This window comes from Falco rusticolus, chromosome 4 (assembly GCF_015220075.1).
Source record: "Falco rusticolus isolate bFalRus1 chromosome 4, bFalRus1.pri, whole genome shotgun sequence".
Taxonomy (NCBI): Eukaryota; Metazoa; Chordata; class Aves; order Falconiformes; family Falconidae; genus Falco; species Falco rusticolus.
The window spans coordinates 13453743-13477243 of NC_051190.1; the positions used below are offsets into that span (position 1 = coordinate 13453743).

The 23501-nt window shown below is 63.1% G+C and overlaps 3 protein-coding genes across 13 annotated transcripts; all 3 read left to right on the forward strand.

The window, feature by feature from the left end:
- Nucleotides 1–302: 302 nt before the first annotated feature.
- On the forward strand, nucleotides 303–7529 carry CPNE9 (copine family member 9). Of its 2 annotated transcripts, XM_037385956.1 has the most exons (21): nucleotides 305–630; nucleotides 2216–2256; nucleotides 2351–2397; nucleotides 2669–2772; nucleotides 2978–3017; nucleotides 3184–3186; nucleotides 3721–3797; nucleotides 4009–4072; nucleotides 4188–4291; nucleotides 4372–4476; nucleotides 4824–4865; nucleotides 4975–5050; nucleotides 5120–5173; nucleotides 5307–5368; nucleotides 5653–5699; nucleotides 5785–5966; nucleotides 6180–6307; nucleotides 6425–6527; nucleotides 6605–6662; nucleotides 6813–6886; nucleotides 7001–7529. In XM_037385956.1, exons 1-21 carry the CDS (start codon nucleotides 554–556, stop codon nucleotides 7151–7153), a joined length of 1641 nt encoding a protein of 546 aa, XP_037241853.1. In that variant the 5' UTR covers nucleotides 305–553; the 3' UTR covers nucleotides 7154–7529. The 2 variants fall into 2 exon arrangements, with proteins under 2 accessions (XP_037241852.1, XP_037241853.1); XM_037385955.1 differs by having other exon boundaries at nucleotides 303–630; nucleotides 4975–5173.
- Nucleotides 7530–7946: 417 nt separating this feature from the next.
- BRPF1 (bromodomain and PHD finger containing 1) lies at nucleotides 7947–21053 on the forward strand. Of its 8 annotated transcripts, none has more exons than XM_037385947.1 (13): nucleotides 7947–8669; nucleotides 9853–10812; nucleotides 13191–13347; nucleotides 14470–14601; nucleotides 14944–15090; nucleotides 16056–16368; nucleotides 17256–17567; nucleotides 18780–19067; nucleotides 19175–19322; nucleotides 19870–20006; nucleotides 20092–20210; nucleotides 20322–20476; nucleotides 20541–21053. In XM_037385947.1, the coding sequence occupies exons 1-13, from the start codon at nucleotides 8074–8076 to the stop codon at nucleotides 20743–20745; spliced, it is 3669 nt and encodes a 1222-aa protein (XP_037241844.1). In that variant the 5' UTR covers nucleotides 7947–8073; the 3' UTR covers nucleotides 20746–21053. The 8 variants fall into 8 exon arrangements, with proteins under 8 accessions (XP_037241844.1, XP_037241842.1, XP_037241847.1 ...); XM_037385945.1 differs by having other exon boundaries at nucleotides 7948–8669; nucleotides 17253–17567; XM_037385950.1 differs by having other exon boundaries at nucleotides 7948–8669; nucleotides 14944–15072.
- A 137-nt stretch (nucleotides 21054–21190) lies between these two features.
- On the forward strand, nucleotides 21191–23447 carry OGG1 (8-oxoguanine DNA glycosylase). 3 transcript variants are annotated; one of them, XM_037386693.1, is made up of 7 exons: nucleotides 21191–21234; nucleotides 21575–21678; nucleotides 21753–22021; nucleotides 22089–22268; nucleotides 22348–22526; nucleotides 22818–22867; nucleotides 22945–23447. In XM_037386693.1, exons 1-7 carry the CDS (start codon nucleotides 21232–21234, stop codon nucleotides 23420–23422), a joined length of 1263 nt encoding a protein of 420 aa, XP_037242590.1. In that variant the 5' UTR covers nucleotides 21191–21231; the 3' UTR covers nucleotides 23423–23447. The 3 variants fall into 3 exon arrangements, with proteins under 3 accessions (XP_037242590.1, XP_037242589.1, XP_037242591.1); XM_037386692.1 differs by having other exon boundaries at nucleotides 21194–21234; nucleotides 21540–21678; XM_037386694.1 differs by lacking the exon at nucleotides 21191–21234 and adding an exon at nucleotides 22598–22739 and having other exon boundaries at nucleotides 21494–21678; nucleotides 22945–23161.
- The last annotated feature ends 54 nt before the right edge of the window (nucleotides 23448–23501 follow it).

A 23501-nucleotide genomic window follows, 5' to 3' on the forward strand; every position in this document is an offset into this window, starting at 1 on the left:
GGAGCGCCGGGGGGCTCCGACCAGTAAAGACCCCCGAGCTGTGATCTCTCCTGCCTCCTGTCTGGGCTGCGGGCGGGGGGCGGCGGGGCTGGGGCGGGGGGCGGCGTGGAGGAGCCGGGCGGCGGGAGCCGCGCTGCCGTGGGCGCCGCTCGCTATAAATAGCTCGGCCCACGCTCCGGGAGCGGCGGCACCGAAATAGCACCGAACCGGGACCGGGAGGGAGCCCCCGGCGGGGCGGGAGTGGGGGGGGGGTGGGAACTGAGCCTCCGCCGCACCGGGTTGGGGAGCGGAGCGGAGCCCGCAGCCCCAGACGGGAGGTCCCGGTGGGGCTGAGCTGAGCCGAGCCCGGACACTGTCCCGGGGCTGAGCCGTCGGGAGTCGGGCCAGTCCCCGGTGCCGACCCCCCGCCTCCGGGGCCCGGGGCGGCGCTGCCGACGGGGACGGGGCCGCTGTGCCCGTGCCGTGCCGTGCCGTGCCGTGCCCGCCCCCGGGCGCGCCCGCCTCGGCGGCGCGGGAGGAGGCGGCGCGGAGCAGCGGCGGCGCCCGGGCGGGGATGGCGTCTCCGGGAGCGCTGGAGCCGGCGGCCGGCAGCGTGCCGGGCACCAAAGTGGAGCTCACCGTGTCCTGCCGGTGAGCCGGGAGCGGGGCGGGAGAGCGGGCGGGGGCTGGTGCCCGGACGCGGGTGGGTGCGAGAGGCACGGGGATGCGCTGCGGGATGCCCGTGTCCTGCAGCATCCCGCTGCCCGCCGGTCAGCCCCCGGCCCCGGGGTGGGGCGGGCGGCGGGGCTCCCTCGGTCCCCAGGTACCACCCGGTGCCACAGCGTGTGCCCAACACCCCTGTGCCCGGCTGCCACCCGTGGGGAGGCGTCGCGTCCCGTCCCTTCCGCGGGGTCCCGGGGGATGCTGGCACCGGGCACAGCTCCGCGGCTTGGCTGCGATGCCCTCACCCGGGGCTGGGGTGCGGGACGGCCCCGCTCGGGGTGATGCTGGCGGGGCGATGCTGGCGGGGCAGGGGGTGCTGCTGGTGGGGCCGCAGGGTGCCAGTGCTGGCCGCAGGCAGGCTGCCCGGCTCCGCCCGGCTCCGCGAGCCCCGTGCGGGGCAGCGGGGCCAGGAGTGGGCAGCGTTGGGCCGCGGCGGGACGGGGGCTGCGGGAGAGATGCTGCCCGGTGCCTCCGGTCCCTGACAGGGTCCGCGGGGCAGGCGGCGGCGGCTGAGCCAGTCTGTCAGCGGCTAAATATAGCCCAGCAGAGGCACCGCTGCCCGCGGCCGGCGGTTCTGGCCACAGGGACCGGCACCGGGAGCCTCCCAGGCAGCAGCAGCATCCCTGTGCCGGGGCTCAGGGAAAGCCTGGGGTTGGCCCCACAAAGCCCCCTGCCCAGATGGGCAGCTCTGGCCCATCCCCGAGCTCTGCAAACTCCAGTCTGGGCCAGGGACTGCTGTGCTCCCTCTTTGCAGCTGAGCCCCTGCCATCCCCGGGCAGCAGGCAGAGGGGCTGTGGGGCCTGGCAGCTCCAGGCAGGGGCCAGGGTTCCCTCCTGGAGATGGCCCAGAGCAGGGGCAGGCTTCGGCTTCGCAGCCCCCCAAGGGCTCAGCCCTGCCCAGGGCTGCTGGGGGAGCCCTGGGAGGTCTCTCTCCTGCATGCTGGTGCCAGGGGTGCTGGCTTAGCCCCATAGCCCCCAGCCACGCCCAGCCCACCTGTGCAGCCACCCCAGGGGTGAGGGAAGGATCCCAGCAGTGCCGGTTGCAGTCCCCGGCACTTTCCGGTGTCACACTGTGCAAAAGGCAGTGATCAACCGTTCTGCTGGCAGCTGTCAGGGGTGCAGAGCTGGTCCCCACCAGCTGCCCACCCCCTGCTCTAAGTGCCTCCTTTCACTTCTGCGCCCCACCGTCAGCCACGCTTCTGCTGCTGGGGTGCGGCGGGCACTCAGCAGTGCCGGCGGCATAGGGGAAGGTTTCATCCTCTAAATGGGTTCCCTGTCATGTTCAATTATCATCAGCGCTGGAGACACTGCTCCCCGCTCACCCTGCTGTCCCACTGAACCTTGCGGTGGGAGCCAGCACGTCTCCCCAGGGTGCTGGGGCTCCTGGTCCTGGGTGCCGGCACGGCCTTCTGGCATGGTGCTGTTCCATGATTGGGGTAGGGAGGACATGGGGACCTGCTGCAGGGCTGGGTGCGTGGCACCCAGGTTGCTCACACCTGGCTCTGTCCCTCCAGGAACCTGCTGGACATGGACACCTTCTCCAAGTCTGACCCAGGTGGGTGGCAGGGCTGGGCAGGGGGCACGGCATGGCGTGGCATGGGCATGGCATGGCATGGCACGGCAGCCCGGCTCTGCTCCTCTCTCCGCAGTGGTGGTCCTCTTTGTGCAGGGCTCAGGAAGCAGCGAGTGGAAGGAGGTGAGCACAGCCCCTCTCACCAGGTCCCTGGGGAGGCTCCCAGCCCCACACTGGGGGTGCTGCCTCTCACAGCACCCCAGCTCCTGGCTAATCCCCAGCTGGGTTAAACAGGCCCATATGGCCACCCGCATCCATGCTAATGATCCCTCCACATCCACGCTAATGATCCAGCCCTGCCAGCAGCACTAATCCCCTGCCAGGATTAGTGCTGGGGCAGCTGTGATGGGGAGGGGTCCTGGGGGGGGTCCTGCCCTCACCCCTCTCCCCGCAGTTTGGGCGCACCGAGGTGATTGACAACACCCTGAACCCTGACTTCGTCCGCAAGTTTGTCCTCGACTACTACTTCGAGGAGAAGCAAAACCTCCGCTTCGATGTGTGAGTAGGGTGCCCGGGGAAGGGCTCAGCTCTGCTTGATGTGGAACAAAGCACCCAGCTGGTAATAAATAATGATAATAAGGATAATAAATAATGATAATAAAGAAAGATATGGCGGCAAAAAGCCCAGACGGGTGGGAAAGCAGGGCTGCATGCCGGGGCACCCTGCTGGCACTGGCTCAGGGCTCTGCTCTCCCACCACCAGCTACAACATGGACTCCAAGAGCTGCTCCGTTTTAAAGCAGGTGAGCACAGCCTGTGCCGGGGGGACGCGCGGTGACACCCTGGTGTGATGCCGCAGTGGGGCACCCCAAGTCTGTGCCCCACGTGGGTGGTGCCGAGGGGGGACAGGTGCCCCTCAGAGGGCTCTAACCTGCTCTCCATCTCTCTGTGCCCCATGGGGACTGGCAGAAGGTAGGTGCCTGCCATGCATCAGCCCCTGCTCTGCCCTGGGAACCCAGCCCTCCTGGGGGTGCCTGGTGGGGCAGGGTGCAAGATGGGGCCAGAACACACCGTGGGGGTGGCTTTGGGGGTGCAAGATGGGTGTAGGGTGGTCTGAGGGGTGCAGGAGGGGTTCAGGGCACATGGGGTGGCTCTGGAGGGATGGGTCCAGAGCACATGGTGCAGTTCTGTGGGGGCACAGGGATGGTCCGGGGCTGTGGGCTGTCCCTGGGGGCACAGGATGAGTCCAGGGGATGTGGAGTGGGCACTTGGGATGGTCCCTGGGGGTGAAGGATGGGTTCTGGGCTGGGTGGTGGCTCTTGGGGCACAGGGTGGGTTCAGGACACTTGGTGTGGCCCCGAGGCAAGGTGGTGGCAGGTTCTGTGGGGGTGGGGGTGGTTGTGGGGGTGGTAGTGGCAGGTTCTGTTGGTGCTGGGGGGGAGGGTAGGGGGGTTGGTGGCTGGGGCAGGAGCCCCAGGGCCTCACAGCACTGTGCTCGGGGCACAGGACTTCCTGGGGCAGGCATTCGTAGCACTGGGGGAGGTGATCGGGTCCCAGCGAGGCCGTCTGGAGAGACCCCTCACGTGAGTCACACCCCGTGGCAGGGCAAGCAGGGGTCCCACACCATGTCCCCAGCCACCTGCCCCATGGGACACCTCCCTGCACGTCCTCTGCTGGGGGCACTGGCCATGCTGCCGAGCACCAGCCGTGGACCACAAGCCCAGCCCTGACCCCACCTCCTGCCCCTGTCCCATTCTCCTTATCTCCAAGCTGACTGGGTGCCTCTGGTCCCAGGGGGGTCCCAGGGAAGCGGTGTGGGACCATCCTGCTGCTGGCTGAGGAGCTGAGTAACTGCCGGGTGAGTGCCCATGTCCCAGCAGTTGCAAGGCAGGGGCTGTGCAGCCTCCCTGCTGTGGGCAGCTGCTGGGGTGGGGGGTGAGGAGGTGCCCAGCAGTGATGGTCCCTGTCCCCAGGACATCGTCACGATGCAGCTGTGTGCCAACAAGCTGGACAAGAAGGACTTCTTTGGAAAATCTGACCCCTTCCTCGTCTTCTACCGCAGCAATGAGGATGGCACGTGAGCGTGGGGCCCTGGTGGGGCGGGCAGGGTGCCAGCATCACCACACAGCGCACCCCAACCCTGCCCTGTCCCCGCAGTTTCACCATCTGCCATAAGACGGAGGTGGTGAAGAACACGCTCAACCCGGTGTGGCAGCCCTTCACCATCCCCGTGCGTGCCCTCTGCAATGGTGACTACGACCGGTACGGGGACGGGGCAGCCGTGGCCCGGAGCAGGGCATGAGCATCTCTTCACGGGTTTGGCCCCATAGCAGCAAGCAGTGCAAAATTGGGTCCCTGTTGGGTTTTTTTTTTCCTCTTTTGCAACCCAAATTACATAAAGGCATTCCCCTCCTTTCCAAGGCCCCCGCCATGACCCAAATTTCTCGCTTCTCTCCTGGCAGAGCTGCAGGCTGGGCAGGCAGGGTGGCTCTGCCAGCAGCATGCAGGCAGGGTGCTCGCTGTGGGGCTGGCTGTCCCCAAACCGGGGGGGCTGGGGGGGCTGTGCCAGCCAGGCTGGCCACTCACCCACTGCCCACCTTTGCTTTCAGGACGGTGAAGATAGATGTGTACGACTGGGACCGGGATGGGAGGTGAGGCCATGTCCACGGGGTGGCAGGGGACATTGGGGTGCTGCTGTCACTTCCCAGGGTGCCCCTCACCGGGGTGCCTGGTCGTGCTGCCCCTGTGCTCCTCCCGCAGCCACGACTTCATTGGGGAGTTTGCCACGAGCTACAGGGAACTCTCCCGAGCACAGAGCCAGTTCACGGTGTACGAGGTAGGGTGGGGGCTGGGGCAGGGGCTGGGGGGAACCTACGCTAGGGCCAACTCACCCCTGTGCTCGCAGGTGCTGAACCCCAGGAAGAAATGCAAGAAGAAGAAATATGTGAACTCCGGCACCGTGAGTGGGGCTGGGGCACTCCTGCGGCTCCCACCTGTGGTGGGGGTGGGCAGGTCTGACCCCCCCTGCTGTGTCTGCCAGGGGTGGGGGGCTGGATTTGGGCCTGACCCCCCCCCCCCCGCCATGCCCACAGGTGACACTGCTCTCCTTCTCCGTCGAGTCCGAGTTCACCTTCGTCGACTACATCCGGGGCGGGTGAGTGGGGGGCTGGGTGCCCCCCAGCTCCCTGAGACCCCCCAGGGGCGAGGGTCTCGGGCTGAGGACAGCGGTGACAGCGCAGGTGGAGCCTGGGGGTGATGAGTGGGCAGTGGGGTTGGGGATGGGGTGCAGGGTGGCAGCCCCAGGCTGAGGGGCACTGGCTGGGGAAGGGGGGGCTCAGGTGATGGGTCCTGAGTGGCGAGGACACGCCACGCCATGGGGCTGGAAGATAGCATCCCCGTGCTGTGGGGCCGGCAGCCTGCCTCGCTCTCCCCCCCAAGGACGCAGCTGAATTTCACCGTCGCCATTGACTTCACGGCCTCCAACGGTGAGTGCAGCTGGTGGGGGGGTGTCCCATTGCCACCGCTGTGGGGCTGGCCATGGGGCAGGTGCCGACAGGCACTGTGCCGCAGGGATGCCATCACAGCCCACCTCGCTGCACTATGCGAGTCCCTACCAGCTGAGCGCCTACGCCCTGGCACTGAAGGCGGTGGGGGAGATCATCCAGGACTACGACAGCGACAAGCTCTTCCCTGCCTACGGCTTCGGTGCCAAACTCCCACCTGACGGCAAGATCTCCCACCAGTTCCCCCTGGTGCGCCCTGGGGTGGGGGGGAACACCCCACCATGGGGCAGGGCTGAGGGTGAACCCAGATCTCCCAGCTGTGGGGCAGGGCTGCCCGTGGGGTGCCCACAGCAGCTGGGTGGGGAGGGGAAGAACCCTGGCCGCATTCTGCCCTGGCATCCTGCAGCCAGGGGGGACACTGGGAGCCATGGTCCCCCTCCAGCACCCATCCCCATCCCCCAGAACAACAACGTGGACAACCCCAACTGTGCTGGCATTGAGGGTGTGCTGGAGTCCTACCTCCAGAGCCTGCGCACCGTACAGCTCTATGGTCCCACCAACTTTGCCCCCGTCATCAACCAGGTAGCTGGGTGAGTACGAGGGGACTCTGTCCCCTTTGCTGTCCCTAAATGCCACCGGTCTCGCAGTGGGGCCAGCTGTCCCACGCCAGTGGGGCTGCTGGAGGGACCCCATCCTTGTCCCTATAGGGCAGCCGCCCAAGTGACAGATGGCTCGCAGTACCACGTCCTCCTCATCATCACCGATGGTGTCATCTCTGACATGCTGCAGACCAAGGAAGCCATTGTCACCGTGAGTGCACCCTCATCACTGTGAGTTCACCCCACACTGGGTGCTGCCACAGCTGCCACCCTGCCTCTGCTCCACAGGCTTCTGCCTTGCCCATGTCCATCATCATTGTGGGAGTGGGTCCAGCCGAGTTTGAGGGTGAGTTGGTGTTTGGAGACACCAGGGAAGGGAGATGGAAACTCTGTCCCTTCCTCCGGGATGCTTTCAGTGTCCTGGAGGAAAGGATGGTGTTTCTGTCCCTGGTGGCCACCCCACCAAGGCTCAGTGACACCGGCTGTCCCCTCCCAGCCATGGAGGAGCTGGATGGTGATGAGGTACGGGTGTCTTCCCGGGGACGGTTCGCTGAGAGGGACATCGTACAGGTAACACTGGCACTGAGCCCAGTCCCACCACAGGCGAGAGATGCTCAGTCCCTCGCTGACCCCTGCAGCCGCAGGGTTGTTCCCAACCGGGCTGCAAACTTCCTTCCCTTGAAGTTTGTGCCGTTTCGGGATTACGTGGATGACTCGGGAAACCAGGTGCTAAGCATGGCCCGCCTGGCCAAGGACGTGCTGGCTGAGATCCCCGAGCAGCTCCTCTCCTACATGAAGACCCGCGACATCAAGCCGCGCCGGGCGGCCCCCCAGTAGCTCCCCCCGGGGCCGTGGGCTCGGCCAGGAGTGTCACCTCTCTTCTGCTGACGGCCTGGGCTTGGCCATGGATGTGGGCCCCCCCCGCGGGGACAATTAGCCGCTGCGGCCGGTGCCCAGCGCTGGGACCCCCCTCTTCTGGCAGGGCCAGGTGTCCCCGGCCGCCCCCGCCCCTGCCCGGCCGCTCCGTCCCGCGGCACGGGCAGAGCCGGCGCCCGGGCCCAGGCTGCCGGCGGGCACGGTGCGACCGCCGGGGGGACCTGACCCCCGGGGCTGCGTGCATGCCCGGGGCCCCAGCCGGCCAGTCACCCGGCTCGGCGGGAGGGCGGGCGGCCTGTACCGCGTTACCAACTGTAAATAAACTGCTCCAACCGGGCCTGCTGCCGTGCTGCGGCGGGGGGCGGGGGACGGGCGGCGGGCGGGGCTCCCGCGCCGCGGCGGCGCCTGTGATTCGGGCCGGCAGATTCGCCTCAGCCGGCGGCGGCGCGGCGCGGCCCAGCCTGCCCGCCCGGGGCCCGCCCGCTCTCGCCGCCTCCCGCCCCCCGCTGCCGGCCGCTCCCCGCCGCCGCCGCCCCGCTCGGCCGCGCCGTGCCGAAAGTGCGGTTGCTAAGGGCGGCGCGGCGCTTTACCCAGCGGCCGCCCCGCGCCAGGCGCCGCCGCAGCCTCCATTGTTGCGGCCCGGCCCGGGCCCGCCGCAGCCGCCGCCGCCGCCCATGGAGCCGCCGCCCGCGCCCGCCCGCTGAGCGCGGCCCCCGGGCCGGTGAGCGCGGCCGGAAGGAGGGAAGGGCGGGGAGGGCGGGCGGGCCTGCGCCGGGGCCCGGGGAGGGGGCGGCGGGGCGGGGGGCCCGGCCTGGCCTGGCCTCACCTCAGCCCCCCTCGGTCCCTCGGCCCCCGTCGGCCCCGCTCGGGCGGGCGACGCCATGGGCGTAGACTTCGACGTGAAGACCTTCTGCCACAACCTGCGGGCCACCAAGCCCCCCTACGAGTGTCCGGTGGGCACCTGCCGCAAGATCTACAAGAGCTACAGCGGGATCGAGTACCACCTCTACCACTATGACCACGACAACCCCCCCCCGCCCCAGCACACTCCCCTGCGCAAGCACAAGAAGAAGGGGCGCCAGGCCCGCGCCGCTGACAAGCAGTCGCCCAGCCCCTCCGAGACCTCCCAGTCGCCGGGCCGCGAGGTGATGACCTACGCCCAGGCCCAGCGCATGGTGGAGGTGGACCTGCACGGCCGCGTCCATCGCATCAGCATCTTCGATAACCTCGACGTGGTGTCCGAGGATGAGGAAGTTCCCGAGGAGGTGCCTGAGAATGGGAGCAATAAGGAGAACACGGAGACCCAGAGCGTCCCACCCAAATCCGGCAAGCACAAGAACAAGGAGAAGCGCAAGGACTCCAACCACCATCACCACAACGCTTCGGCTGGCACCACCCCCAAGCTCCCCGAGGTGGTGTACCGAGAGCTGGAGCAGGACACCCCCGATGCCCCACCTCGCCCCACCTCATACTACAGGTATTGTCCGTGTCTGAGGCACGAGGAGGCTCCCAGGCAGCTCTAGCTCGTGTCCTGGGTCTGGAGATGGAATTGGCCCCATTCCGTGCAGGTGGCTTGTCTGTAGCGTGTAGAAATGGCCTCCCTCTGCTTCTCATGGGCCCTGTGGAGCTGGCCATCCGGTGGCTTCAGGCTCTTGGAGCGTTGTCTGGTGTCACACCCCAGTTTTGAGGGGTCTGTGTGCCTGCAGAGCTCTCAGTTGCTGCTTAGGTCACTGCTGGCAGTTTGATTGCTGCCTTTTTTCCTTGCTGGGATGGCACGTATAATCATAACAAAAGACAAACGTGTCCTCCTGCTTTCCATACCGCTCTTCAGAGGTATGCTGGGGTAGCTCTAGAGCTCCCCAGCACCAAGGTGTACCTGTAAGGTGTGTCTGTTTGCAGGCTTAATTCTCCTTGTTGTCCTGCAGTTCTCCGTGAGTGGTTTGGCAACTGCAGTGGCCCAAAATAATACCCCATGCAGGGAATTAATACCGAACCAAAGTCATGTTTATGTGGCCACCCTGGCTGTCCTAGTCACTATGTGCTCTGAGAAACTGGCACCGTGTTCCAGGGATGGGAAAATGATGTTATTTTTTGTCAGGGTGTTAGAAAAGAAACCTCCCCCTGAGGCATCTGCGGTGCTGCTCACTGCAGTGGTGGGGGGTGGTTGCTGTCAGTCTCTGGAGTAGCAGCCTCGGGGTTCCAACTTTCTTCTCTAAATAGCATCCCCTCACCCGCAACTCAGAGTGAAGGAGAAAAGGGCTGTGCCCTCCTCACCAGAATTAACAAAACATGGTGCCTCCGTGCCTGGTGGCTGTTGTGTCTTGGGCATGACGCTGCTGTCTCCAGAGTATCTGGCACCTGCTTGATGGCTTGTGCAGGCTCCCATCTTGCACCGATGAGTCTCCGAGGCCCATACCTTGCCTGTTAGACAAGTGTTATTTCGTCTTTGTCATGGCCAACACACTGTTGTGCCACAATGCTGCTCAGGGTGCAGCAGCACCTCCTGCTTCTGCACATTCCTGCCTTGTCCCTCTTTTGTGGGTTTTTTTTGACGTAGGAGCATTTAAATGTTCCTTCAGCCACAGCCCGTAGGAGTAAGGGTTCAGCAGTTCCAAACCCCACCAGGGCCATACCCTCACCCTCCTACGCTGTCCTTCCAGGTACATCGAGAAGTCGGCAGAGGAGCTAGATGAGGAGGTGGAGTACGACATGGATGAGGAAGATTACATCTGGCTGGACATCATGAATGAGCGGCGGAAGACCGAAGGCGTGAGTCCCATTCCCCAGGAGATATTTGAGTATCTGATGGACCGGCTAGAGAAGGAGTCCTACTTTGAGAGCCACAACAAAGGGGATCCAAATGCCTTGGTGGATGAGGATGCTGTCTGTTGCATTTGCAACGATGGGGAATGTCAGAACAGTAATGTCATCCTCTTCTGCGACATGTGCAACCTGGCTGTGCACCAGGAGTGCTACGGGGTGCCCTACATCCCGGAGGGACAGTGGCTATGCAGACGGTGCCTGCAGTCACCGTCACGAGCTGTGGACTGCGCCCTCTGCCCAAACAAGGGGGGGGCCTTCAAGCAGACGGATGATGGGCGCTGGGCACATGTGGTCTGTGCCCTCTGGATCCCAGAGGTGTGCTTTGCAAACACCGTCTTCCTGGAGCCCATCGACAGCATCGAGCACATCCCGCCCGCGCGCTGGAAGCTGACCTGTTACATTTGCAAGCAGCGCGGCTCTGGGGCTTGCATCCAGTGCCACAAAGCCAACTGCTACACTGCCTTCCATGTCACCTGCGCCCAGCAGGCCGGGCTCTACATGAAGATGGAGCCTGTCCGGGAGACGGGAGCCAATGGTACCTCTTTCAGTGTGCGCAAAACTGCCTACTGTGACATCCACACGCCGCCGGGCTCTGTGCGCAGGCTTCCTGCCCTCTCTCACAGTGAGGGGGAAGAGGAGGACGAGGAGGAGGAGGAGGAAGGGAAGGGCTGGAGCTCTGAGAAAGTCAAAAAAGCGAAGGCCAAGTCTAGGATCAAGATGAAGAAGGCACGGAAGATCCTGGCAGAGAAACGAGCCGCAGCGCCTGTGGTTTCTGTGCCCTGCATCCCTCCGCACAGGTATGACCTATCCTCCTCCCTTGACTGTGGAGAAATTTCTCTTTTCTCTGGGCCTCCTGTCCTGCTTTCCACGTGGGCGTTATTTTGTTCCTCTCCTTAGCTTTTCTCACAGTACTTTTTGCTTTGTTCTCACAGAGGGCTGTTGGTGGTTTCCTCTGGGGGTCCTGCAGAGAGGCAGGGTGATGCGTTGCTCCCTGAAGTTGTGTGGGCCCTTGGCTGAGCAGGAAGTAGCTGCTGTTAGTTTAATGGCAGACAACGCACTTGGCCGGACATGTCAGGAAGCAGCTGGGGGTTCCCAGTGCTCCTTTCCTGTTGTGGTGACCTCAGACGCTGGAGTAAACCAGGGAGGGAGGAGGGGGCCACTCTCCTTTCCGCTGAGGTTTGTTTTCTCCCAGGGCTGTGCTGGGGGAAAGAGGGAAGTGTGGGAGTGACTCAGGCCTGGGAAATGAACTAACTGCGGGGGCTGTTTTGGCTCTGGAGCGGAGAGGTCTCATGTTGGGATCCCTGTGCCCTGCTGAGCATAGCTCATCCATCCCAGCAACCGCTTACCCCTTGCTGGGCTTCCTCAGTGTTTTGTGCGAGTCGCAGGCAGCAGCTCTGTCTCGGTGCTGCCTGTTGGAGCAGGGCCAGGCGGCAGCGGGCGCAGAAAGCCTTTGCACAGCTGCCTGTGAGGGGTGGCTGGAGAGGACCAGGACTCCTGCTTGCTGAAGGGTGTGACTGTGGTGAGGTTACAGCATGAGGGCAGCACCGGAAGGTACTTAAAGCCTGGCCAGGGGTCGTGTTTCTGTTGCAACCCAACCCTGAGGGCTCACAGGAAGGCAGGAACACCCGGTAGTTACAGGGGTGTAACTGCCTGTGTCTTGCTCTGGTCTGATCATTGGCCTGGCATGCAAATTCTGAAACAAGCGCATCTAAGAGCCTTGCCAGAATTTGTCAGTGTAGTTTATAACTCTGGGTCTCCTTGGCAGTGTGCAAAAGCATGTAGGAGCATCTTAGGATGGGTTTGGATCTTGCCGTCACCCTGCAGCAGGCATTGCACAGCTGAAGCACAGGAACATGAAAATGTTTGCCTTCATGGTTGTGAACCACCACCCCTGAGCTGCTGAGCTCTCTTCCCACAGCAGGAGCTGTGCTGGGGGTATAGCCCCGTGACACCCTGGTGCCATACCTGCTGGCCCGTGGAGCATGACTATGGCAGGGCAGGCACATGGGACCACTGCTTCCCTGCAGACCCTTGGGACTATTTCCCATGCAGTCAGAGGGGAGCATGCAGAAGCCATGGGCTTTGCTCTCTGGGCAGCGTTCTGGTGACTTGTGGGGGCAGGTCTCTGCTACAAGGCTGCTGGCTTTTTGCCACGGTCTGTTTGTGTCCTAACCTTATGTTTTTGTTCACTCGGAGCTTGCACTACAGCCAGAGCCTCTTTTCTTATGTGTGGACATGTTGGCAGGCAGTTTGTAGGCTCTTGCTGCTATCATTGCGCTCGCAGCAAAGCCCACACTGAGCTAGAAGCTGTTAACCTCTCCCCAGGCCTTCCTGTTGGGATTAATTATTCTTCAAGGGCTGTTGCCAGAATGCCAGCTGTCTTCCTGTTGGGAGCTGTGCTTGGCTGGCGATGGCACATGAGGCTGCTCTCCCCAGCCTCTTCAGCTGAGGCTGATGCAGGTCGGGTCATCCCCTATGAAGAGCTGTCCCCGTGGGATGTGGGGGTGCTGGGGGTCGTCCCTTCAGCTGCCTGCTAGCAGGATGTCTCTGTCTGGCTTTGCTGAATGAGGCTGTCCCAGCCCCTCCAGACTTTCTGCTGTTGTAGAGAGTAAGAAAATCGCTTTTGTGGTGTTTTGAGTTGTTTAGTGTATTCCCTCATTAACTCAGATAGGAGCTCTGTTGTGCTCGTGCCTCCTGTTTCCTCCTCATGCTTTGCCAGGTTTGGTCAAGTTACGGGCTCCCTGGGGCTCGAGTTTGTCTGGTAACGTTTGGCGATTTTGGGATGGCAGTGCCATAACGCTCGTGGTCTCAAGGGACTGCAGGAGCTGTTGTTAAAGGTCTTGGTCCCCAATGCAGCTGTATTGTACCCGGACCTGGCATAGCCTGCCTCGGGCTTTAGCCCAAAAGTTGGCAGGAGGTAGAAAGGAAAAGTCTGTTTTGGAGAGGCAAGGCTGGCTGGTTCCTGGTGTCTTCCATTGCGACTGACAGGGGGGCGGCTGCCCTGCATGACTTGGTGTTACAGAAATTCCTGCCATGGGAAAGGGCGTTCTCTGCCTGAGGAGCTTCTCAGCTGCTCTTGGGTGGTCTCACTGCTACATCCCCCCAGCCAGGGCTTCTCCTGCAGCGGCCAGGCTTGCCTTGTTTATGAGTTGTGTGGTTCCTCTCCCTTCTTCAGGCTCAGTAAGATTACAAACCGTTTAACCATCCAGAGGAAGAGCCAGTTCATGCAGAGGCTGCACAGCTACTGGACTCTGAAGAGGCAGTCCCGCAACGGTGTCCCTTTGCTCCGCCGCCTTCAGACACACTTGCAGTCACAAAGAAACTGTGACCAGGTAAGGGCTGCTCGTTGCGATGCTGCAGGGAAACCTGGCTGTGTGCACATGCTTCCTGCGCCTTCAGAGCTGTGGGTTCAAAGCCTTTGGTGCATGCGGTGCCTGCAGGTGCAGAAGGGGGGCCAGGGGCATGAGGTCCTGGATGAGGGAAAGGGTGGCCCCAACTGCTTTTGCTGTTTCACCTTCCCCTCCGCTCTCGGTGTTCAGAGATCTGCCAGGCAGCAACACTGTTGGCAGCCTGCCACAGGAAGGGAATCCTGCCTCATGCTGCTGCCGAGAAGTTAGCTCTGTCCTTGTGCCTGTGTTTAGCCAGTGGCAATGGCAAACGGGTCAGAAATGGCTCTAGTCTGAGGCTGCTGTGTCAGCGAGTGCTGAGAGAGATGGCCGGAGATCTCCAGAAACAGTCTGGAGGGAACCATGACCTCACTTCCAGTTTCGGAAACAGCTCCAAGAGCACTCCCTGTGGGTGCTGCTTCCACCCCACTGTCTGCCTCAGCCCTTAGTCAGTGCTTCACAGATGTTAAGTTTCTGGTGCCAGAGAGGAAGGTTTTTCTTCTGGCTCCCCGTCTGAGCTTTAAATCTTTCTTTCTGAGCCCTTTGAAGACTGTGACTGGGCAGGGGTTCCTCCTGCCTTTGCCCCCTCTCATTTTTATTTGCTGGAGAAGATATGAGACTGCTTCTGCTCATCTTTAGCTACGGCAGAATAAAAGTTGGCATTTTTTGTTGCTCCAGAAGTGAAAGCAACCAGAGCCATGCTCCCTTTTTGCCCTATTGCCCTTTGCCAGAGCTCTGAGCAGCAGCAGCACAGACCTTGGTATTGTTGTTCTGTTTTCTTGGGCAGCTGCAGGCAGTTGGTTGTGTTAGGAAGAGTATTCCCAGAGGCTCGGAATGTCTGCCTCCTGGCGTCCTAAGAGCTTGGTGACCCAGGAGCAAGTATTCAGCTCTGGCCAGAGGTTTTTTGAGTCACCTACCTAGGTTACAACAAGGGAACCAGGACCTTCGCTGAACGAGCGGGTCAGGCATGCTGGTTCCCGTTGCCAGGGAAGAGCCCCAGCACGTGGTTAGGAAGGTGGAGATGGGAACACTTCTCCTATCAGCTCACAGTCTCTGATGTTCCCGCAGAGAGATACTGAGGATAAGAACTGGGCCCTGAAGGAGCAGCTGAAGTCATGGCAGCGCCTCCGCCATGACCTAGAGCGTGCACGCTTGCTGGTGGAGCTGATACGCAAGCGAGAGAAGCTCAAGAGAGAGACGGTAACGATTGTTTGCCCCTCCTTGGGGAGCTGCTGGGGTGGGCACAAGCATGGGCTCTTTAGAATGCTGTAGGGTGTGTGCTGGGGTCCCCTCAGCCGTGCTGTGCCCTGCCCCTGTGACTGAGCAAAGGTGGCTGCTCTGCAAGGCTGAGGTGAGACGCACAGGTGCTGGAGCTGGTGTTACACCTCCACTCCCCAGAGAAGGGGTGAGGTGCAGTCCCTACCCCTTGCTGAAGGAGAGGTGTCACTGACCTGCAGGACTACGGCGTTGCTCCCTGGGGACTGTCCCCGCCGCCTGGCTGCTGGGCAGGGGGCTCAGCCCTGCTCTGTTCCTCTGTTTCAGATCAAAGTGCAGCAGGTGGCACTGGAAATGCAGCTGACCCCCTTCCTTATCCTCCTCCGCAAGACCCTTGAGCAGCTGCAGGAGAAAGACACAGGCAACATCTTCAGCGAGCCGGTCCCTCTGTCTGAGGTAACAGAAATCTACGAAGTAAGAACCCCCTCCCCCAGATTTCTACTTCACTCAAACTTGTCCCTTGCTCATGCCAAGGGCTGCCCAGGGCGCTCTCTGCTCCGGAAGCTCCCCCGGGCAGCCTGGTGCTGGCTCATGCATCCCGGCACCACTCACCCAAGGGGAGTGTGCAGCGATGCCCCTCCTGGGTGGGACAAATGCAGAACAGTCAAGCTGATGCCAGCCGGGAGCACAGCACCTGGCTCTTCCTCTGCACGTGTTGCTGGTGACTCCCCAGTGTCTGTGAGTGGTTGGGGATTCCCGTTGGGAAAGGCAGAATGCCGGCCCTTGGCAGGTGGTACACACTTACCTGTCCTCTCATTAAGGCCTCTGCTGGGTGACAGGCTGGGCACAGCACAGAAATGGGTTTGACCCCCATAGTGTCACTGCTGGGGGTGAGGGAAATGATCCCTGACACCATCATCGAGTCCCCGCCCGGGGAGGGGGGGAAAGGCTGTGCTGGCTCTGCACAGCTCTGGCAGCAGGTTGGCCTGGAGGTGTCTGTGCAGAGCTGGGGAGGAAGGCAGTGCTGTCCCACCTGCAGCCACTGCTGCCGTCCTGGACAGGTCTGTGTTACCTGTCTGCACTCACCCTCACCCCCGAGGGCTGTGCTTGTGGCTTCCTCCCCCAGGGAATGCTGTGTAGCGGACTGAATCCCAGCTGCCTGCAGACAGGAGGAGAGGACGGGATGCTAGCATGTGCGCTGGAGCTGTAAAAATGCTTCAGAGTGCGTATCTGCTCTAACAGGTTGAGCACAGCACATGGGCTCCCTAGTCCGGAGGCGTTACTGTTCCTCAAGCTGCAAAAGCAGACGGCATTCCCCGATGTGCATTTGGGCAGAACACAGAGAGCAATACCTGATTCCTCTAACGACTCTTTTCTTGGAGCAGGTAATGCTAATTGATGGCTCCTGGGCTCTTAGCTCTGGTTCTTTCCTCACGCAGGTCCCAGACTACCTGGATCACATCAAGAAGCCGATGGATTTTCAGACAATGAAACAAAACCTGGAAGCCTATCGCTATCTGAATTTCGACGACTTTGAGGAGGATTTCAACCTGATTATCAACAACTGTTTGAAATACAATGCCAAAGACACAATCTTCTACCGGGCAGCCATCCGTCTGCGGGAGCAGGGAGGCGCCGTTCTCCGGCAGGCTCGCCGGCAGGCGGAGAAGATGGGCATTGACTTTGAGACAGGCATGCACTTCCCCCACTGTGTAACGGTGGAAGAGGCTCAGGTCCAAGACATCGAGGACGGTGGGTACTCATCGCTTGTCCCAGGGTACGAGGGTGCTCGGAAGTAGAGCTTGGGCAGAGTCGCTGCCTCCCACAAGAGGTTCAGTCAGATGCCTGGGCTGTGTGTCCCCATTCCCCAGAGGGGTGTGGGCTTTACTAGCCAGGTACCCATTGGCCCCGTTAGGCTGGTTCTAGGCAGTGGCTTGTCTGCGTGCCCTGTCAGTCCCTTGGTCCCCATCGTCCTCCTTGGCCACGTCCTCCCTGGCCAGCATCAGGGGTACTGCCACTCGCCCCATCTCCAGCACTGGCTGTGAGCTGCTGAGGCTCCTGCTGTGCTGCCCAGCTAGGACTGACTCTCCCTGCTCAGAACTGTGTGCTCCCTGCCTCTCTCCCCAGTTGTGGGCTTTGCTGGCTGGCACAAGCTCCTGGTACCCCTCAGCCAGATCTCACTGGTTCCATGGTTGTCGTTCTGCTTGTCTCTGGGCAGTGGGGAGCACCACCAGGAACAGCTTGTCAGAGGAGGATCCTTTCAGGGTGCCCTTCATGCTGTCCCTAAGCATGGGACAGGCATAGACAGGGGAACTGCTTCAGGATCCCTTCGACTCTTGCTTTTCCTCTTACAACCCCCTTTCTTTTTCCAACTGTGTCCTTGCCCCAGCCAGTGGGAACCTTGGTATTCTCCAAGCTGCACGTTAGCCTGCTTTGCCCGGCAGTCCCAACTGGCTTGCTTCCCACAGGGCTCCTCCAGGTCTTTTAGGGTAACTTCCCATCTTCACAGGTGTTTGGTACCATGTCAGCTCCTTCCCTCCTGTGGGGAACCTGGATTGCCCTAAAACGTTTCAGGTAGAGGACCTCCAAAGAGTTCCTGATTTCTTCCATCCATCTGCTCTTCTTTGTTCCCTCAGAAGATGTGCGGCTGCTGCTCTCGGAGAATCAGAAGCACCTGCCTTTGGAGGAGCAGCTAAAGATCCTGCTGGAGCGACTGGATGAGGTCAGTGCTGGCAAGCAGAGCATAGGACGGTCCCGCCGGGCCAAGATGATCAAGAAGGAGATCACAGTCCTACGGCGGAAGCTCGCTCACCCGCGGGACCTGGGCCGAGATGGGCTGGAGCGGCACGGCTCCTCTGCCAGGGGAGTCCTGCAGTCACACAACCCCTGCGAGAAGGACCTGCAGACAGACAGTGCTGCAGAAGAGAGCAGCAGCCAGGAGACTGGCAAAGGTACTGGTCCCTCCAGAATACGGCCAGTTTTGAGGAGTGGTGGAGAACCGCCTCTGGACAGGCACGGCTGGGGGAGAGGCTGCCCTGCCAGGTGCCTCCAGTCAGGAGGGCTGTGTGGGCAGCTCCCTGCACATCTTGCTCTTTGCTCTTCCTTGGGAGCAGAGCAGATGGCCTCTCGGGAGGGCAGCCCCTTATCTCCCATTCCCCTGTGGGGGTTCCTTGTTTCCTGTAGTGCCTTCCGTAGGAGTGGGTGCAAGAGTACAACGTCTGCACCTCCCTCCCAGCATGCCCATCAGAGGACGGTATCCCACTGGGTAGTTTGTAGGGAGCCATGCCAGCCAAACAGGGGATTGGCAGCTGAAGGAGGCTACCACCTTCACCTGGAACAGCGGCAGCCTGGTGTTTGTTTGCCTCTGGGGAGGGTTGGCAGGTTGCTGGTGGTTGCAGCTGCAGTCAGCATTCACCCAGTGAGCTCGCCTCCTGTGCCACCGAGGAACTGGATGTTCCAGAGACTGAGAGTCCCAGCTGTGTGATGCGGGGCATGAGATGGATTGTTTCCTCCTGCCAGGCCCTGCCAGCTCTGCCATGCTGCCCATTTTCTCTAGGGGCATTACTGAGCAGGCTGCCTTCAGTGTCCCTTCCTGCTTGAGGGCACGGGAGGGAGTTGCAGCAGCACTGGCGGGCCAGCCGCCAGCTCCCTGGCCTCCTGGACGGAGATGCTGCGCTGGGCTCTGTCAGGAGCGCACAGCAAAAGCTCCAGGCAGAGCTGCCAGGCATCGCTGGGAGTTTGCCACCTCTGCATCCCACCCCTGCTCCCCTAAGCGCTGGTAAAAACAGGCTCTTCCACAAGCAGGGAGCATTTTAGGGCCTTTATCTTTCAAGGGTGCAGTGGAGCTTCTCAGCTGCTGTGTGTCACGGGAAAGGTTTATTTCTGCTTGCCTCCTGTTCTTGGCTTCTGTTTCTGTGTGGTTGATGCCCAGGAGAAAGGAGGGTATCCCTGGCTGCTGGGGTGTTCTTTCATGGCCCCATCTGGCTTTTACTCTCAGCAGGTGGGATAGTTTGACCCTGAGGGTGCAGGCATGGCAAAGCTCAGGATGGAGGCTCTTCTGACATAATGTTACTGAGAAATGAAGCTGTTCCTTGATGCCACTGCTGTGCGGTCCCTGCCAGGTCCCACCAGCTGCAGCTGACACCTTCTCCTCACTCTTCCAGGTCTGGGTCCCAATTCTTCTTCCACCCCAGCACATGAAGTTGGCAGGAGGACATCAGTGCTCTTCTCCAAGAAGAACCCTAAAACTGCAGGCCCTCCAAAACGTCCAGGACGCCCCCCGAAGAATCGAGACAGCCAGATCGCTCCTGGGCATGGGAACAGCCCCGTTGGGCCCCCGCAGCTCCCGATAATGGGGTCCTCACAGCGACAGAGGAAGCGAGGCCGAAGCCCACGCCCCAGCTCCAGCTCTGACAGTGACAGTGATAAATCCACTGAAGATGCTCCCATGGGTGGGTGCAGCGGTTTCCCCTGCGCAGCCAGGCAGCTGCAACCCTGCTGGGAGCACGTGGCAGGGTGCTGCACAGTTGTAACACTCTTCTGGTGGGGTGTTTTGCAGACCTGCCAGCCAACGGTTTTAGCAGCGGGAACCAGCCAGTGAAGAAGAGCTTCCTGGTGTACCGCAACGACTGCAATCTTCCCCGGAGCAGCTCCGACTCGGAGTCCAGCAGCAGCAGCAGCAGCAGTGCTGCTTCAGACCGTACCAGGTACCATTGCCAGCCCGGCTCTGATGACATTGGTGCTGCCCGGGGTGGCGGTGAGTGGCTCTCAGCCCTGAGTGGCCAGAGGAGGAGCCTGTTTGGTGGTACCCGTCTCATTCACCCTCCTGCAGCCTGGCTGCTGTTGGCTAAACCCAGGAAGCTACGGGTTTTTTGCCTTTTTTAATGTAAAACCTAAAGGTGGGTGTGTGGCAGAGGGCTAGTAGGGAAGAGAAACCAGGGAATTCCCTCTTGGCACAGTGGCTGCTCCGGCACCAGCCCTTCCAGCAGCCAGATTCCTGCCCATGCCCCTAACTGGGATCAGTGCACATCTTCTAGGTCCTCGCAGGTGAAACTGGCTGAGGGTCTGGCTGGTGCCCCAGCAGAAGCACCAATCCCCCCCTTTCTTCCTGGCACCCTTGCAAGTCCTTCCCGGTGCTGAGGCTGGGGTCTGGAGCCCACAAACCCTGGTGTCCCGCTGGGCTGGCCCTCTCAAAAGCGGTTTCTGGAATCTTAACATGGCTCCCAGTGACTGCTCTGCTTCCTCTCTCCACAGCACAACGCCCTCCAAGCAGGGCAGAGGGAAACCCTCCTTCTCCCGAGTGAACTTCCCAGAGGACAGCAGCGAGGACACATCCGGGACAGAGAATGAGTCCTACTCCGTGGGCACAGGGCGAGGCGTGGGGCATGGCAGTAAGTACTGTTGCTGTGGAGCCTGGCTGGCATCGTCACCTGGGGGGATGCAGCTGACTCCCCTCTCCCCTCTCCTCTGGCACAGTGGTGCGCAAGGGCATGGGGCGTGGCACGGGGTGGCTGTCTGAGGATGAGGATTCCTCCCTGGATGCCCTGGACCTGGTGTGGGCCAAGTGCCGGGGGTATCCCTCCTACCCAGCACTGGTGAGTACCGCCAGCTGCGCGCTTCCACCCCGCAATCCACACCCCCCTCCCACAGAGTGGTGGTCGGGGGTCCCCGTTCCCCTCTTAGCCCTCCCCTTGCTCCTCCGGCAGATCATCGACCCCAAGATGCCGCGGGAAGGCATGTTCCACCATGGTGTCCCCATCCCCGTGCCCCCCTTGGAGGTGCTGAAGCTGGGGGAGCAGATGACTCAGGAAGCACGCGAGCACCTCTACCTTGTCCTCTTCTTCGACAACAAGCGCACTTGGTAAGGCCGGGGCACCGGGGGCTTTGGGGGGGGCGCCCGGAGACGATTGTAACCCTCAAACGAGGTGGCCCCCCGCTCCCCGCAGGCAGTGGTTGCCCCGGACAAAGCTGGTGCCGCTGGGGGTGAACCAGGACCTGGACAAGGAGAAGATGCTGGAGGGCCGCAAGTCCAACATCCGCAAGTCGGTGCAGATCGCCTACCACCGCGCCATGCAGCACCGCAACAAGGTGCAGGGCGAGCAGAGCAGCGACTCCAGCGAGAGCGACTGAGCCGGCCCCCGCCGGCCCTCCCCCGCCGTATCTCAGGGCAAACGGGGCTCGGGGACCCCCCCGTGCAGCTGGCCTGCACCCACCGGGCGAGGGGGGGACCGGGAGGAGGGGGGGGGGGCCGGCCCCTCGTGCCCCCCCTCGCTCTCCCATCCCCGGTGCCCGCCCCTCCACCCCCCGCCCGCGGCTCCCCGGGATGTTCCGGCCGCCGCCGCGGCCCGGGCAGTCCCCCCCGCCCCCCCCCCCCCCCCCCCGTGCTGCCACCGGCCGGCCCCGCGCTCGGACGTTGTTTGTATTTATTTTGAAGGAAGAAAAATCTATTGATTCTTAGAAAATAAACCTCCGTTGCGGAGCCGCGGCCGCTGCGGGCGGGGGGCGGGAGTGGGGCGGGCGCCGCCGGGCCGCGTTTCCGGGCCGCGGCCGGAAGTGGGGACAGAGCGTCGCCGGCGGGGCGGGGGCGGGCGCTCTGCCTGCGTGGAGGGGCACTCTATGGTGGGGAGCGGCGGGGGCGGGCGGGGTAGGGGGCTGGGGGGCCCGGCCTGGCTCGGGGGTAGCTGGGGGGGCTCCGTGGGGCGGGGGCTGCAGGGCGAGGCCTGGGGGGCTGACCTGGGTATGGAGGGGCTCCGTGGGGCGGGGGCTGTGCGGCTGTGTAGGGGCTGGCGGGGTAGGGGGCTGACCTGGGTATGGGCTGGCTGAGGGGGCTCTGGGGGACCGAGGCGGGGGCTGTGGGGCTGGCGGGGTGGGGGGCTGTCTGTGGGGGGCTCTGGGGTAGAGGTCTAATAGGGGCCTGACCGGAGGCGGCCGGCCCCTGCGCCACCCGGCCCCCATGCAGCTGCGGGACTCGCCGGCCGCCTGCCCGGCGCTGTGGCGCTGCCTGCCCTGCCCGTCGGCCGAGCTGCGCCTGGACCTGGTGCTGGCGTCGGGGCAAACGTTCCGGTGAGCAGCGCGGGGGGCGGCCCCAGCCCGCCCCGGCGGGACCTGGCCCGGCCCCGACGGCCCGTGTGCCGCAGGTGGTGGCAGAGCAGCCCGGGGGCCTGGACCGGCGTGCTGGAGGGGCGCGTCTGGACGCTGCGGCAGGAGCAGGACCGGCTCTGGTACACGCTGTACGGCGAGGAGGGGGATGAGGAGGGGGGTCCCGCCGGGGCAGCCAAGCCGGGCGATGCCGAGACGGACCAGATCCTGCGTGACTACTTCCAGCTGGACGTGGGGCTTCCAGCCCTGTACCGTGCCTGGGGGGCTGCCGACCCCCTGTTCCGCAAGGTGGCTGCTGACTTCCCAGGTGAGGTGGCCCCACGGGGGTGGCTACGGCACCCGCCCCGCGTCCCCTCACCATGTCCCGCCGGCAGGGGTGCGGGTGCTGCGGCAGGACCCCGTGGAGTGCCTCCTCTCCTTCATCTGCACCTCCAACAACCATGTCTCCCGCATCACCGGCATGATCGAGCGCCTCTGCCGCACCTTCGGCCGACGCCTCTGCCGCCTCGACGCCCGGCCCTTTCACGCCTTCCCCTCCCTCTCAGCGCTCACAGGTCCGCCATCGCCCCACCACTGCCACCATGCTGTGGCCTCACCTGTGCCCACTTGTGTCCCGCCGCTGCCCCTCCACAGGCACTGACGCTGAGGCCCGGCTGCGGGCACTGGGCTTTGGGTACCGGGCCAAGTTTGTCAGCGGGACAGCGCGGGCCGTGGCTGAAGGGCTCGGGGCTGAGGGGCTGCGCCAGCTGCGTACCGTGCCCTACGCTGAGGCCAGGAGGGTGCTGTGCACCCTGCCCGGCGTGGGCACTAAGGTGGGTGCCAGGGCGGAGGAGGACAGGGAGTGGGGCTGGTGGTGGGGGCTGATGGTGCTGCCCGGCCGCAGGTTGCTGACTGCGTCTGCCTGATGGCGCTGGACAAGGCAGAGGCCGTGCCGGTGGACACCCACGTCTGGCGCATTGCCCGGCAGCGCTACGGCATGGCGCTGGGTGGCAGGAGCCTGAGCCCCCGGGCCCACCAAGAGATCGGTGAGGATGGGGCTGGGCCCCCCTACAGGACCCATGGGGATGGTACTCCTGGAGCTGGCACTTGCCCTCTCTCTGCAGGTGACTTCTTCCGAGGGCTGTGGGGCCCCCGCGCCGGCTGGGCACAGGCAGTGAGTACCCTGCTCCTGGGCACCCGGGGCTCAGCCCTCGCCCCCAACCCCAGCCCTGTCATGCCTCCCCATGCCAGGTCCTCTTCTGTGCTGACCTCCGCAAGGGCCAGGAGCCGGCTGGCAGCCAGGATCGGGCCCCGGGGGGCCGAGGCCAGGACAGATGTGGGGACACGACCCGCTAGGGACACCCCAGGAGGGAAAGAGCCGGGGGATCCCTGTGCCTGCTCCCAGCTGGGGATGGACAGGGGTGTAGGCAGCTGCCTGTCCCCTGCCCACTGTGTGCCTGGCAGGGGCTGCTGCCCTGGCCAGTGGGGCTGGGGGTGGTCGGGGCTGTGTCCAGCCCACCCAGGGCAGAGCCAAGCCAAGCGGTGTTGGCCTCTTGCCTTTATTACAAGCAATAAAATAGAAACATCCATTTGGAAAATTCTCCTTGAGCATGCTGGGGGGGGTGTGGGGCAGTGCCAGGACAGGCATGGGGGGGAGGGAGAGGGTGTGGGAGGGGGCCCAGAACGCAGCCCTGAGCTCGGGGGGGATGGGGGGGGGGGTGCTTCCTGAGGGCTGCCCCCATGCAGGGCTCTGCTGCGAGCCTGTGGCAGGGGGCAGCCCCACACACCCATGCGAGCAGGGCAGGGTG

Excerpts from the sequence above, each read along its gene's own strand:
- OGG1 (XM_037386692.1), top strand. The coding sequence starts at position 21,569 with ATGCAGCTGCGGGACTCGCCGGCCGCCTGCCCGGCGCTGTGGCGCTGC. Across the intron at positions 21,679-21,752 it reads GCGTCGGGGCAAACGTTCCG|GTGGTGGCAGAGCAGCCCGG; the intron begins GTGAGCAGCGCG and ends CGTGTGCCGCAG. Across the intron at positions 22,527-22,817 it reads TGCCCGGCGTGGGCACTAAG|GTGACTTCTTCCGAGGGCTG; the intron begins GTGGGTGCCAGG and ends CTCTCTCTGCAG.
- CPNE9 (XM_037385955.1), top strand. The coding sequence starts at position 554 with ATGGCGTCTCCGGGAGCGCTGGAGCCGGCGGCCGGCAGCGTGCCGGGC. Across the intron at positions 4,477-4,823 it reads TGCAATGGTGACTACGACCG|GACGGTGAAGATAGATGTGT; the intron begins GTACGGGGACGG and ends CTTTGCTTTCAG. Across the intron at positions 6,528-6,604 it reads CCAAGGAAGCCATTGTCACC|GCTTCTGCCTTGCCCATGTC; the intron begins GTGAGTGCACCC and ends TCTGCTCCACAG.
- BRPF1 (XM_037385945.1), top strand. The coding sequence starts at position 8,074 with ATGGGCGTAGACTTCGACGTGAAGACCTTCTGCCACAACCTGCGGGCC. Across the intron at positions 14,602-14,943 it reads AGAAGCTCAAGAGAGAGACG|ATCAAAGTGCAGCAGGTGGC; the intron begins GTAACGATTGTT and ends CCTCTGTTTCAG. Across the intron at positions 15,091-16,055 it reads AGGTAACAGAAATCTACGAA|GTCCCAGACTACCTGGATCA; the intron begins GTAAGAACCCCC and ends TTCCTCACGCAG.